The sequence below is a fragment of the Phyllostomus hastatus genome, unplaced genomic scaffold, assembly GCF_019186645.2.
Source record: "Phyllostomus hastatus isolate PE091 unplaced genomic scaffold, TTU_PhHast_1.1 phas_contig_58, whole genome shotgun sequence".
Lineage (NCBI taxonomy): Eukaryota > Metazoa > Chordata > Mammalia > Chiroptera > Phyllostomidae > Phyllostomus > Phyllostomus hastatus.
This window is the reverse complement of record NW_025333916.1, coordinates 21,324,608-21,336,938: the sequence shown is the minus strand read 5'-3', so window position 1 is coordinate 21,336,938 and position 12,331 is coordinate 21,324,608. Positions and strand designations below refer to the sequence as shown.

The window sequence follows — 12,331 nt, the reverse complement described above, 5'->3', positions numbered from 1 at the left end:
GTGCTTATGTTCTAATGAGTGCTTTGGGTTTCTTCAGATACACTCCCAGAAGTAGGATCCCTGGGTCATAAAGCAGTTCCATTTTTAATTTTTTGATCTATCTCTATACTGCTTTCCATAATGGCTGCAGCAGTCTGCATCCCCCTCAACAGTGCAAAAGGGTTCCCTCCTTTCCCCACATCCTCGCCAGCACTTGTTTGTTGCTTTATTGGTGACAGCCATTCGGATGGGTGTGAGACGGTATCTTATTGTGGTTTTAATTTGCATTTCTCTTATGATTAGTGATGTTGAGCATCTTTTCATATGCCTTTTGGTCATCTGTAGCTCCTCTTTGGAGAAGTGCCTAATCAGGTCTTTTGCCCATTTTTTAATTTTTTTTTTTGGTGTTGAGTTTTATAAGTAGTTTATAAATTTTGGATATTAACCCCTTATCAGGTATAGCAGTGAATATGTTCTTCTATTCTGTAGGGTTGTCTTTTTATTTCACTGATGATTTCCTTTGCTGTTCAAAAACTTTTTAGTATGATGTAGTCCCATTTGTTTATTTTTTTCTTTTGTTTCTCTTGCCTGGGGAGATACATCCAATAAAAAATGTCAAAGATTTTGCTGCCTATGTTTTCTTCTAGGGGTTTTATGGTTTGGGGTGTAATATTTAAGTCTTTAGTACATTTTGAATTTATTCTTGTGTGTGGTATAAAAAGGTGGTCTAGTAACATTTTTCTGCAAGTATCTGTCCAGTCTTCCCAACACCATTTATTGAATAAACTATCTCCAGACCATTGTATGTGCTTGCTTCCTCTGTCAAATATTAATTGACTATAAAAGTGTGGGTTTATTTCTGGGCTCTCTATTCTGTTCCATTGATGTATATGTCTGTTTTTATGCCAATACCATGCTCTTTTGATTACTGTGGCCTTACAGTATGGTTTGATATTATATAGTGTGATTCCTCCAACTCTGTTCTTCTTTTTCAGGGTTGCCACTGCTATATGGGGTCTGTGGTTCCATATAAATTTTTTAAATATTTGTTCTACTTCTGTGAAACATGTCACTGGAATATCAATAGGAACTATGTTGAATCTACACATTGCTTTGGGTAGCATGGACCAGATTTAATGATGTTAGTTCTTCCTTTCCATGAACACAGTATGTGCTTCCACTATTTGTATCCTCTTCCATTTCTTTTTCAGCATCTTACATTTTTTCTGAGTATAGGTCTTTTACACCCTTGATCAGATTTATTCCTAGGTATTTTATTCCTTTTTGAAGCAATTGTGAATGTTTTCTTAAATTCCCTTTCTGATAGTTCATTATTGGCATATAAAAATGCAACTGATTTCTGGATATTAATCTTGTGTCCTACTTTGCTGAATGCATTTATCAGTTCTAGTAGTTTCTTGGTGGAATCTTCAGGGTTCTCTATGTAACGTATCTGTCACCATAGATTTATTCTGACTATTCTTGAATCTCATATAAATGACATGGTCTTTCGCTCAACATGTTTGTGACAATTATTCATGTTGTTTGGTATTTTGGCTCATTCATTTTTATTGCTAAATTCCTTTGTATAAAAGTACTGGTTCATTTTTTTCTATCCACCTGTGGATGCACATGGGCTGTTTCAAGTTTGTTATTCTGAATTTAGCTGCCATAAGCATTCTTAACATGTCTTTGGTGGACATATGTTTTCATTCCCTTGGATGAAGGCACAGGAGTAAAACTACTGGGTTATAAAACAGGTATATATTTAACTATATTACAAATGGCCAAATGGTCTTCCAAAGCGACTGTAATATTTTATAGTCCCATCAACAATATATGAGTTCCATTTGCTCCACATCCTCAACCCACAGTGGCCATCATTCTTATTTAGCCATTCTTGTGGGTGTTAAACGGTCTCTTTTTGTAATTTTAATTTGTATTTCCCTTTTGACCAATGAGTCTAAGCATCTTTTCATGTGCCTACTGGCCATTAACATATCTTCTTTACTGAAGTTATCCATTCAAGTCATTTGTTCATTTTTTAATTGTGTTGTTCATTTCTATTATTGATTGGTAGTTCTTCGTATATTCTACAAATCCTTGGTCATACACATGCATTGTGAGAATTTCAGCACATACTTCCTAAGATAATGATATTCACCCACATAATCAAGTGCTACTGCACTCAGGAAATTCAGCATTTGTGTACTTGTTTTTCCTCTAGAAGCTATACAGATTTAGCTTAATACTATGATCCACTCCTAACTAAATTTTGATTATGGTGATGAGGTTTTGGTGGTAGGAGGGAATATATTATAAGTTTCCCCTAAACAAAACATATTTTAAAAAATTAAAAGAATAAAAACTCCCACCATTCCATCAGCTAGCTAAAAGCCTGTTTCACAAACAAAAGCCTCCTATATCACAAATTTAACTTCCTATTCCAGCATATTTGAAACTTAAATAATGCAATCTGTCTGAATGATTAAGTATCAAATTTATATAAGGAAGTTATAATGACAGAAAGGGTGAACCCATTAGGAAATGAAGCGACTTAGAAAGAAATAGAAACAAAAGTGTACAATCAATTTTGGACCTCTGTGTTAGGCTTTGTATCAAGCAAATGTCACCGTCTGTCAGAGGTCCTTAGGCAGGGTATTCAGGAACTGCTTATTTAACTCCCTCCCAACTTTCCATGTTGAAAAATTTCAAATCTAGGGAACAGGTGAAAGAAGAGTACAATAAATGTATGTGTCCCCTTCATCCAGATTCACCAAATAACATTTTGCCACACCTGCTTTTTCTCTTTTTCTACAAACATATGCATATGCACACATTATATGTGCATGGTAACTATGAAAATGTGCCACCTAGATCTACTACGAGAGCATAATTAACTGATGGCCCTACTTGCTGCCCTTCTAGGTCTACCACTGTGTTCTCTCAAGGCCCAGCTTCTTGTGGGCTGTTCCTAGTTCATGAGTGAGCTCAGCAGAAGTACAAATGTAGGCCTATTCCTGTGAGACAAGGGACTCCTCTAACCAGTGCCTTTGGCTTGAGGACTCCCCACCAGTTTAGCCAAACCCTTTTTGGAACTGTGCTGCAGTCTGACACTCTTCCTACACAATCCTCCTTCCTTCCCCTTCCCTTTGTAAGTGTCAAACATGCCGTGATCTGAAAGCTCTCTCTCACTTTCCTCATTTCTCCCTTATTCTTTATAGGGATTCCCCCACAATGAATCTCCTATACATGTAATCTCATATTGTCATCTGCTGCTCAAAAGTACCCAAAGTAATACCATGTGTGGCGGGGAGGGGGAGCTGAACCATGAGAGCAAGGTATAGGTATCATGACATTTCATTTCTAATACTTCAGTATATATTTCCTAAGATACAGGCATTCTCTAACATAACCAATTACAATGATCACATTTGGAAGAATTTAACACAGTACATATAGTCTATATTCAAATTTCTATGATTTTCCCAATGATGTCCTCTGTAACTTTCTTGTTGGATCCAGGATCAAGCTAAAGATCATATATTACACCTAGTTTTCTTGTCTCTCTAGAATCCTTTAATCTAGAACAGTTCCCCTAGCCCTGGCTGGTGTGGCTCAGTTGGTTGGAGCATTGTCCCATAGACCAAAGGGGAGTGGGTTCAATTCCCAGCCAGGGCACATACCCAGGATGCAGGTTTGATACCCAGTTGTGGCGTGTATGAAAAGGCAACTGATCAATGTTTCTCTCCCACATCAATGTCTTTTTCTTTCTCTGTCTCTGTCTCTTTCTCTCTCTCTCTTTCCCCTTCCCTCCTTTCCTCCCTCCCTCTCCTCCTCCCTCTCCCCACTCTCTCTGAAAGCAACGAAAAAATGTCCTCAGGTGAAAATAAAAAATTTTAAATGAACAATTTCCTAATTCTAACTTCACCCTCAATCACTCAGTTTTCAGAAATTAAAAAAGTTTTTCAATTTCTGAAAAATCCTGGTCATTTGTTTTGCAGAATGTCTTTCAATTTAGATTTGATTATTTTTTCATGATTAGATTTGTACCAAGCATTTTTGCCAGGAATACAAAATAGGTTAGGTTGTGTCCTTCCTGAATCTTATCAGGAGGCCCATGGCATCAATTTGTCCCATATTGGGGGATGTTAATTTTGACCACTTCATTAAGATATTACTTTCAGTAATTTTTAGATTAGAAGAACTAACATGAATTCTTCTATATACAACCATTCTTGAGATAAGACAAATGACGTAATAGCTAAAGACAGCATAACCGACCCCAGCAGCAATAATTTATTATAAATCCATTTTCATGATTTATTCAAGAGGCTTTATATTAACTGTTGGGAAACAGTTCTTCATGGGCCTCTCACATTTCTGCCTGTTTTGTTAGGAGAGGCACTCACTGTTTTTGTTCTGGACTGTACTTTCAAGGATGTTTATAGTGACCATCTTGGGTAGACAGAAACAGTGTCTCTCTCCCGAGCAAAGAGCAGGCATTTTCTAAGCACAGCATTTCCACTGTGTGTGCGGCTGTCACCTGATTCCCTTCAGGTCGCCCTTTGGGACCTAGGGCAGGGGAACCAGCACAAGAAAATGCTGATACACTGGCTGTCACTATTTCTGTGACTAACAAAGTCTTTTATCTCTGACTCAGGAGTCTTGTTTCTTCTTCCAGAATCCACAAAACTATGGCATGCTAACTTGTTAGCATGAAAATAAGGTAGAATCTCAGGCCCTTCACAGTTCAACACTTTCATATTTTGTAAAGCAAAGCAAACATACTTTCCGTTAACAATGAAATATCTGAGACCATATAAAGAAACCATCTCAATATTAAATTCCAACTTCCTTTAATCATAATTTGATTTATATCAGCTTACCAAAAAAAGGGTTATAGTAAACTAAATCTGATACATTCTACTTTTTTAAAAAATCATGCTGCTCTATCTTTATTTTTCTTTGGCATTTTTTTTTTTACCTCTACACCAGCAGAGGCATCAAATACAGCCACCGCACCATCTAACACTCTTAGGCAGCGCTCGACCTCCAAAGTAAAGTCCACATGACCTAAGAAAAAGATGAAAAATATAATATTTAAAACCTTAAAACAAAATTTAAGAAAGTGTGACTCAGCAATCCCACTTTTGGGATGTATTTTAAAGAACTGAGAGTATCAAAAAGGTATGTGCACAGTTGTGTTCATAGCAGCACTGCTCACAATGGCCAAGAGGTGGCAGCAACCCTCATGTCTACTGCTGGCTGAATGGTATGTATACAAAATGTGTTAAATATGTACAACAAAACACTAGGCAGCCTTAAAAACAAAGGATATACTGTCGCCTTCTACAGCATGAATGAACTTCAAAGGACTTTATGCTAAGTGACATAAGGCAGTCACAAAACAATAAATATTATATGACGCTACGTATGTGAGGTATCTAAAGTAGTCAATTCCACAGACAGAGAATGTAGAATGGAGGTTACTGGGAGTGGTAGGAGGGGACAAAAAGAATAGTTGTTTAATGGGAACTAGAGTTTCAGTTCTACAAGATGAAAAAGTTCTGGAGATCTATTTCACAACAACGTCAATATAATTAACACTGCTGAACTGTACACTTAAAAATGGTAAAAATGGTAAATTTTATAATATTGTGTTTTCTACCACAATTAAAAAAAAACACAAACACAAACAAAAGCCTCAAATGATGCAGCATCTCTACGCTGCTGGAACATCGCCATACCTGGTGTGTCAATGAGGTTGACTCTGTACCCCTTCCAGTCAAACGTAACCGCAGCTGACTGAATAGTAATGCCTCTCTCTCGCTCTTGAGCCATGAAATCTGTCACCGTGTCTCCGTCATCAACATCTAACCAGGAAAAAAATGAAATACTTACATTTAATTGCAAGTGTATTTTCTTGGTATTTGATGTCTATCTGACAATTTAATTGGCTTTAAACACATTAGTTGTAAAATATTTGGTTTACTATTAAGAGGCCTTAATCCTTCTCTAAATAAACCCTTGTTCTAGAAAAATCTTTTTCAGCAAGATTAGTAATTTTTCCCATGAAAAATAATTTTTCTATAACAACTAAGATTAAAATCTGTTTAAGTATTTTAATTTTACTGAACCATATACTTCTTTCATTTTTTTTCCTAGTTGAGCTTTTATTATCCCTTCTTTGTCTGATGTTCCTTACACCTGATTTCTTGGTCAAAGGCAGAGCAGCGCAATGAAAGGGCACAGAGGGGGCTAGATTCAAACCCCAACTTTATTGCTTACTACTCTGTGATCTTGAACAACTTCTTTAACCTAGTTTGTAAAAGCAAGCTAATAAAGCCAAACTTGCTGGGCTGTTCTAAGAATGAAACAACGCCATATATAAAGTACCTAGCTCAGAAAATGTTAAGTAAATGGTAGCTATACGGAAAAATGTAGAGAAAATATTCCTCTCAAGTTATCCTTTATAAACTCTTCTCATTAAATTTAAAAAAAGGGGAGGGGGACTTGTTTGTACAAATGCAAGTAAAGTCTTAGTAGGACTTCTATAGCATAAAGTCACCAATAAAGTTCATCCTGATGACCAAAATGGTCACTGAAATTAATCTGCAATAAAATTCTTTTTTAAAATCAATTTATTTTTTCAATTAGTTTACATTCCATATTATCTCTGTATTAATTTCCACATACAAGCATATGCTATGTACAGCACAGTGGTTAGACAATCATGTATTTTACAAAGTGTTCCCTCCAATATTTCCATTACCATCTGACACCATACACAGTTATTAGAGTATTATCAACTATATTCCCTATGCTGTACTTCACATGCTGGTGACTATTTCATAACCACCAATTTGTACTTCTTAATCCCTTCACCTTTTCCACCCAGTCCCCTAACCTACCTTCCCCTAAAATTCTTAACTTATGCATGTTATTCTAATTAAATTTATACAGTAAAAGAAATGAAAAAGAGGACTTCCAGTCAAGATGGCAGAGTAGATAAATGCTGTGCTTGCCTCCTTCCATAACATCAAAATTACAACTAAATTATAGAACAACCATCATTGAGAACCACCTGAAGACTAGCTGACCAGAAGTCTTATTCCTAAAGACATAAAGAAACCATGCTGAGACTGGCGGGTTGAGGGGTGAGACACAGAATGGGCAGGTCCCGCACCCAAGGTGGCCCCCCTGAGAAGCCAGGGGTCCCGGCCCCACATCAGGCTCCCTAGCTCCAGGGCCAGTAATAGGAGTGCCCATAACATATGGCTGTGAAGCCAGCAGGGATTGTGTCCAAGTAAGATGGAGGATGGCTGGAGAGCTAGGCGTCCTCTTGAGGGGCCCACTTGAGGACTCACTTGCTCACAAACTCACTTGCTCTGGGCTCCAACACAGGGGCAGCAACTTTAAAAGCACCAAGGACACATGGGGAAGAACTAAATTGACTAGCTTTAGGGTGAGGGCTGAAAGAACACGGGTTGGGAGAGCTCTCTCTGGAGATGGAAGTGCTGGTACCCTGTTCCTTTGTTGAGCCCACCCCCAACCAGCAGATACAGCACAGGCAGAAACCAAATCTGCTCTCTATTAACCTGGCTAATACCTCTTGCCCTGCCCTAGGGATTGCCTGAGACTCCACCTCACCCAACTTGTGCACCCAACCAAATCTCTTCCAGCAGCTTTTTAAAACAAGTGGGCTGCCTTGGCCCAAGCTGCAGACTTTCTCAAAATCTCTCAAAGTTCCAAAACTCTGGAACAAGAAGCACTGGCCTTGGTGTGCTCTGAACCTCTAGCTAAGTGACTCCAACACTAGCACAAACAGTGACTGTCTCAACCTGCATTGTGACCTACATCAGGTGACCCCATGCTTGGCATAAACAGTGACCAGTCTTGCTTTAGAACACAGCTTCAACTAAGTGGCCACAAGCCCAGCACAAGTGCCAGCTGGCCTGAGCTCACATCATGGTGTCCACCAATGGGTCCCATGCTGAGACTTGTGGCAGACAGCCTAGGTTCACAGCACAGCCTCTCCAAAACGCCTCTAAGCCCAGAGGAAATGGCAACCAACCACTGACTACTTTGCAGCTCCTACCAGATGACCCACGCTGGGCACAAGCTGCAGCTGATCTTGTCCAGCATCAGAGACCCTCCCAAGAGCTTCAAGAACCAACACATCTGGTGGCCAGCTTCAAACCACACTGGAGCACCACCCAACCTGCTCCACAAAAGACACACAAGAAAGGTGAACTTGTCTGGCACCAGAGCCCCACTAAAGTGACCCCCACTCCATGGGGTCAACACCTGCACAACAGCTCACCTGCTGTAGTCATGGCCACCCTTCACAGGCAGTCAGCCCGAGGGTCAGTCCCACCCACTGGTGTGCCAACAGCAATCAAGGTTCAACTGCCACATGAGGGCACACACAACCTGCACAAGGAATACCTTGGAAGTACCTGGCTCAGGTAACCAGGGAGACTGCACCACTGGGGCACATAGGACACCTACTCTGTGAGCCACTCTGCCAAGGCTGGGAGCCATAGCAGATCTCCCTACATGGAAACAAACACGAGAGGTCAGCCAAAATGAACAGAAACATATCCCAAATGAAAGAACAGAACAAAACTCCAAAAAAATAAAATAAAATAAAATACAGACAAGCAATCTATCAGATGCAGAGTTCAAAACACTGATAATAAGGATGCTCATTGAATTTTGGGGAAGAAGAGATGAACTCAGGAAGAACTTCAACAAAGAGGTAGAAAACATTTTTTAAAAAATCCAATCAGAAATGAAGAATATAATAACTGAAATAAAGAATACATTGGAGGGAATCGACAGCAGATTAGATGAAGACAAGGTAGCAGAAAATACCCGACTTGGAACAGCAAAAAGAGAAAGGGTCTAAATAAATAAGGGTAGCGTAAGGGACCTCTGGGCCAACATCAAGTGTACCAACATTTGCATTATAGGAGTTCCAGAAGAAGAGAGTGAGCACGGCATTGAGAACCTATTTGAGGAAATAATGACGGAAAACTTCCTTAACCTGGTGAAAGAAATAGACATAGCTCTAGGGAGTGCAGAGAGTACAAAGTAAGATAAATCCAAAGATGCCCACACCAAGACACATCATAATTAAAATGCCAAAGCTTAAAGACAAAGAGGGAATCTGAAAAGCACTAAGAAAAAAGCAGCAGTTAGTTCCCTATAAGGAAGCACCCATAACACTGTCAGCTGATTTCTCAACAGAAACTTTGCAGGCCAGAAGGAACTGACATGAAATATTCAATATGATGAAAAACAAGGACCTACAAGCAAGATTACTTTACCCAGCAAGGCTGTCATTTAGATTGAAGAACAGATAAAGAGCTCCCCTTACAAGTAAAAGCTAAAGTAGTTCACCACCACTAAACAAGTATTATAGGAAACATTAACAGAACTTCTAAAAGAAGAAAGGAAAAAAAAAAACTATCAGGAGAGTGAAGTCAGCAACATGGCAGCGTGAGAGAGGACCTCTAGGTCTCTCCCCTTTAAGATACAGCTATAACTCAACAAAGGATTCCTTTTTCAATACACAAACATATCTGAGAGATCCACGCATTGACACCTCTGAAGGTGGGCTCACTGGTTACCAGAGTGAACATGGAAGATGGGATGCAGAAAAAGGACAGAAATGGAAGCTGCACGCACAGACTAGTGCTTGCTGCCGCCCCAGCAAATGCTACAGCAGTGAAGGGTGGGGGTGCATCCCCAACTGAGCAGACCAGACCAGAGGGGCAGAGGCAACATCGACCTGGGTGGTCGGTACACACTGAGGATGAGCCCAGGGCCAGGAGCAGGGAAGCTGTGTGAAAGGTGACGACATTCCACAAACCTCCATCACAAGGATCAGACAAAGGAACCCATCACACCCAACCTCTTGTGGCACACCGAGCTGAAAAATCCTCGCTTGACAGATCACAAGAGGCCAGAAAAAACTTTCCAGCATAACTGGTCTGTACTCATTGCTGCTAAAAGCACTGGAAAGATCAGAGCTGCAGATTCAGGAACCTGCCTCCCCTCACCCTCCTCTCCCCTCCCCTCCCCACTGTGGTGGCATAGCTGGTAGCCTTTGGCTGCAGGAAGGCTATATCGAGTACACACAGGCTGATCACCTGCCACTTCCCAACGTGGGGGTGGTGTCCTGAGATAGAAGCAACTGATATGTAAAAGGAATCCCCACCTGCTCAGGGAATATGGGGAGTTTTCCATGGCCCAGGCAATACTACCTGACCGAGATCCCAGAAGGCCCAAAGTGCAGATGAGAGAAAATAAGAACTTGTGGTTCAGCACCACCTACTGGAAAATAAAAGAAAGTCCTCTCCTACAAATCTGCTAAACAGTGAGGAGTCAAATTTAAAAAAAAAAAAAAAAAAAGATGATTTCCTTCTCACAAATGCCCAGGCAGAGAAATAATCAACAAGCCCAATAAATAACCAAGGTAACAAGGGAGTTCAGAAAGTAAATGAGAAATCTCCAGAAAATAAACTTAAAGACATGGAAGACTGATTTAAATGACAGAATGTTAAGACTGCAGTTCTGAGGAAACTCAACAATACTAGAACTCAGAAAAATAATTCAACAAACTCAGAAATTAAATCCATAAACAAAAGGACTACTTCACTAAAGAGACTGAAATTATAAAAAAGAAGCAAATAAATTCTGGAGCTGAAGAACTCAATAAATGACATGAAGAATGAACTAGCAAGCTTAGGAGATAGAACAGACCACTTAGAGGAAATTAGTAACATAGAAGACAGAAATCGAAAAATGACTCAGGTGGAAAAAGAAAATTGAGAGTAAAAAAAAAGAAAACTCATGACTACGAGAAACCACCTGACTCCATTAGAAAGAGGGATATCAAAACAATGGGTATACCAGAATGAAAAGAGTCACAGAAGGAAACAATCCATTCAAACAAATAATCAATAAGAGCTTTCCAAATCTATGGAAAGCACTGGATCTTTGAATCCAAGATACTAACAGAACACCTAATTATCACAACCTAAAAAGTACACTATACTAAAACTGTCAAAAAATTAATGCCAAAGAAAAAATTCTTAAGGCAGCCAGAGAAAAGAGGACAATAACCTATAAAGGAAATCCCAATAATCATCAGATTTTTCAACAGAAACCTACATACTATGAGAAAATGGAATCAAACATTCAATTTATAAGAGAAATCACCAGCCAAGAATAATATAATATATCCAGCAAAGTTATCCTTTAGACATGAAGAAGAAATAAAGATTTTTCCAGACATACATAAGTTAAGGGAATTTACCACAAGACCTGCACTGTAGGAAATACTGAAGGTTGTTGTACCTGAAACAAAAAGACAAAAGGATACAAAACTATGAGTAACATGACTGACTGACAGACAGAAGCAGGAAATTGCAGCCCTTGTTCAGCATAGAATATTAAACACTTAAATATTACATAATGACTTAAGGAGGTAAACACATTTAAAAAAGAAGACAATAGCTACTGCAATGTGACAATGAACTCAGAACATAAGACAACAATAACAAAAGGGGACGGGATAAAGGACTGACCTTGCACAGGCAAATGAAGATGAAATGCAATCAGAAGAAAAAGAACTGCCCTGGCCAGTGTGGCTGAGTTGGAGTGTCATCCCATAACCAAAAGGTTGTGGGTTTGATCTCCGGCCCGGGGACAAACGATCCCTGGCCCAGGTGTGTATGAGAGGCAACCAAGCAATGTTTCTCTCTTTCTTTCTCTCAAAAAGCAATAAAAGTATGTCCTCGGTTGAGAATAAAAAAAAATTTTTAAGAAGGGTTACTGTATATATGAAACTTTATTTTGCATAAACCTAATGCTAACCACACAAAAAATCTAGAACTAGTATCTACAAAAATCTAGTATCAACAAGAAAAGAAATAGCAAGTGCTGGAGATGATGTAATGAAAAAGAAACCCTCAGACACTGCTAGTGGGAAGATAAGCTAGTACAGCCACTGTACAAAACAGTATGGAGGTTCCTCAAAAAAATTTAAAAAACAGCTACCATATGATCCAGGAATCCCTCTTCTGGGTACACAGTCAAAAAAATCTAGAAACATTTATCTATAAACATATATGCACCCTATGTTCTTTGCAGCATTGTTCATGGTGGGCAAGACATGGAAACAACCTAGCGTCCTTCAACGGAAAGCTGGATGAAGGGAAGTAACACATATATACAATGGAATACTCCTTGGCCATAAGAAAAGATGAACTTTGGGACAACATGGGTAAAACTTGAGAGTTTCATATGAAGCAAAATAAGTGAGACAGAAAAGTACAAG

General features: G+C 39.2%; 1 protein-coding gene across 2 annotated transcripts in view; it reads right to left on the bottom strand.

Annotated features, from left to right (window-relative positions):
* Positions 1 to 12,331, bottom strand: part of GFM2 (GTP dependent ribosome recycling factor mitochondrial 2) — a 74,013-nt gene that overhangs the window by 50,225 nt on the left and 11,457 nt on the right. For both annotated transcript variants that reach the window (XR_006786757.1, XM_045848207.1), the window contains exons 6-7: positions 5,730 to 5,855; positions 4,967 to 5,055 (exon numbers count right to left, since the gene is read on the bottom strand). Coding sequence is in view for 1 of the 2 variants with exons in the window: in XM_045848207.1 (XP_045704163.1) it covers positions 4,967 to 5,055; positions 5,730 to 5,855 (215 nt within the window). In the remaining variant the exon portion in view is untranslated. The remainder of the gene's footprint in view (positions 1 to 4,966; positions 5,056 to 5,729; positions 5,856 to 12,331) is intronic.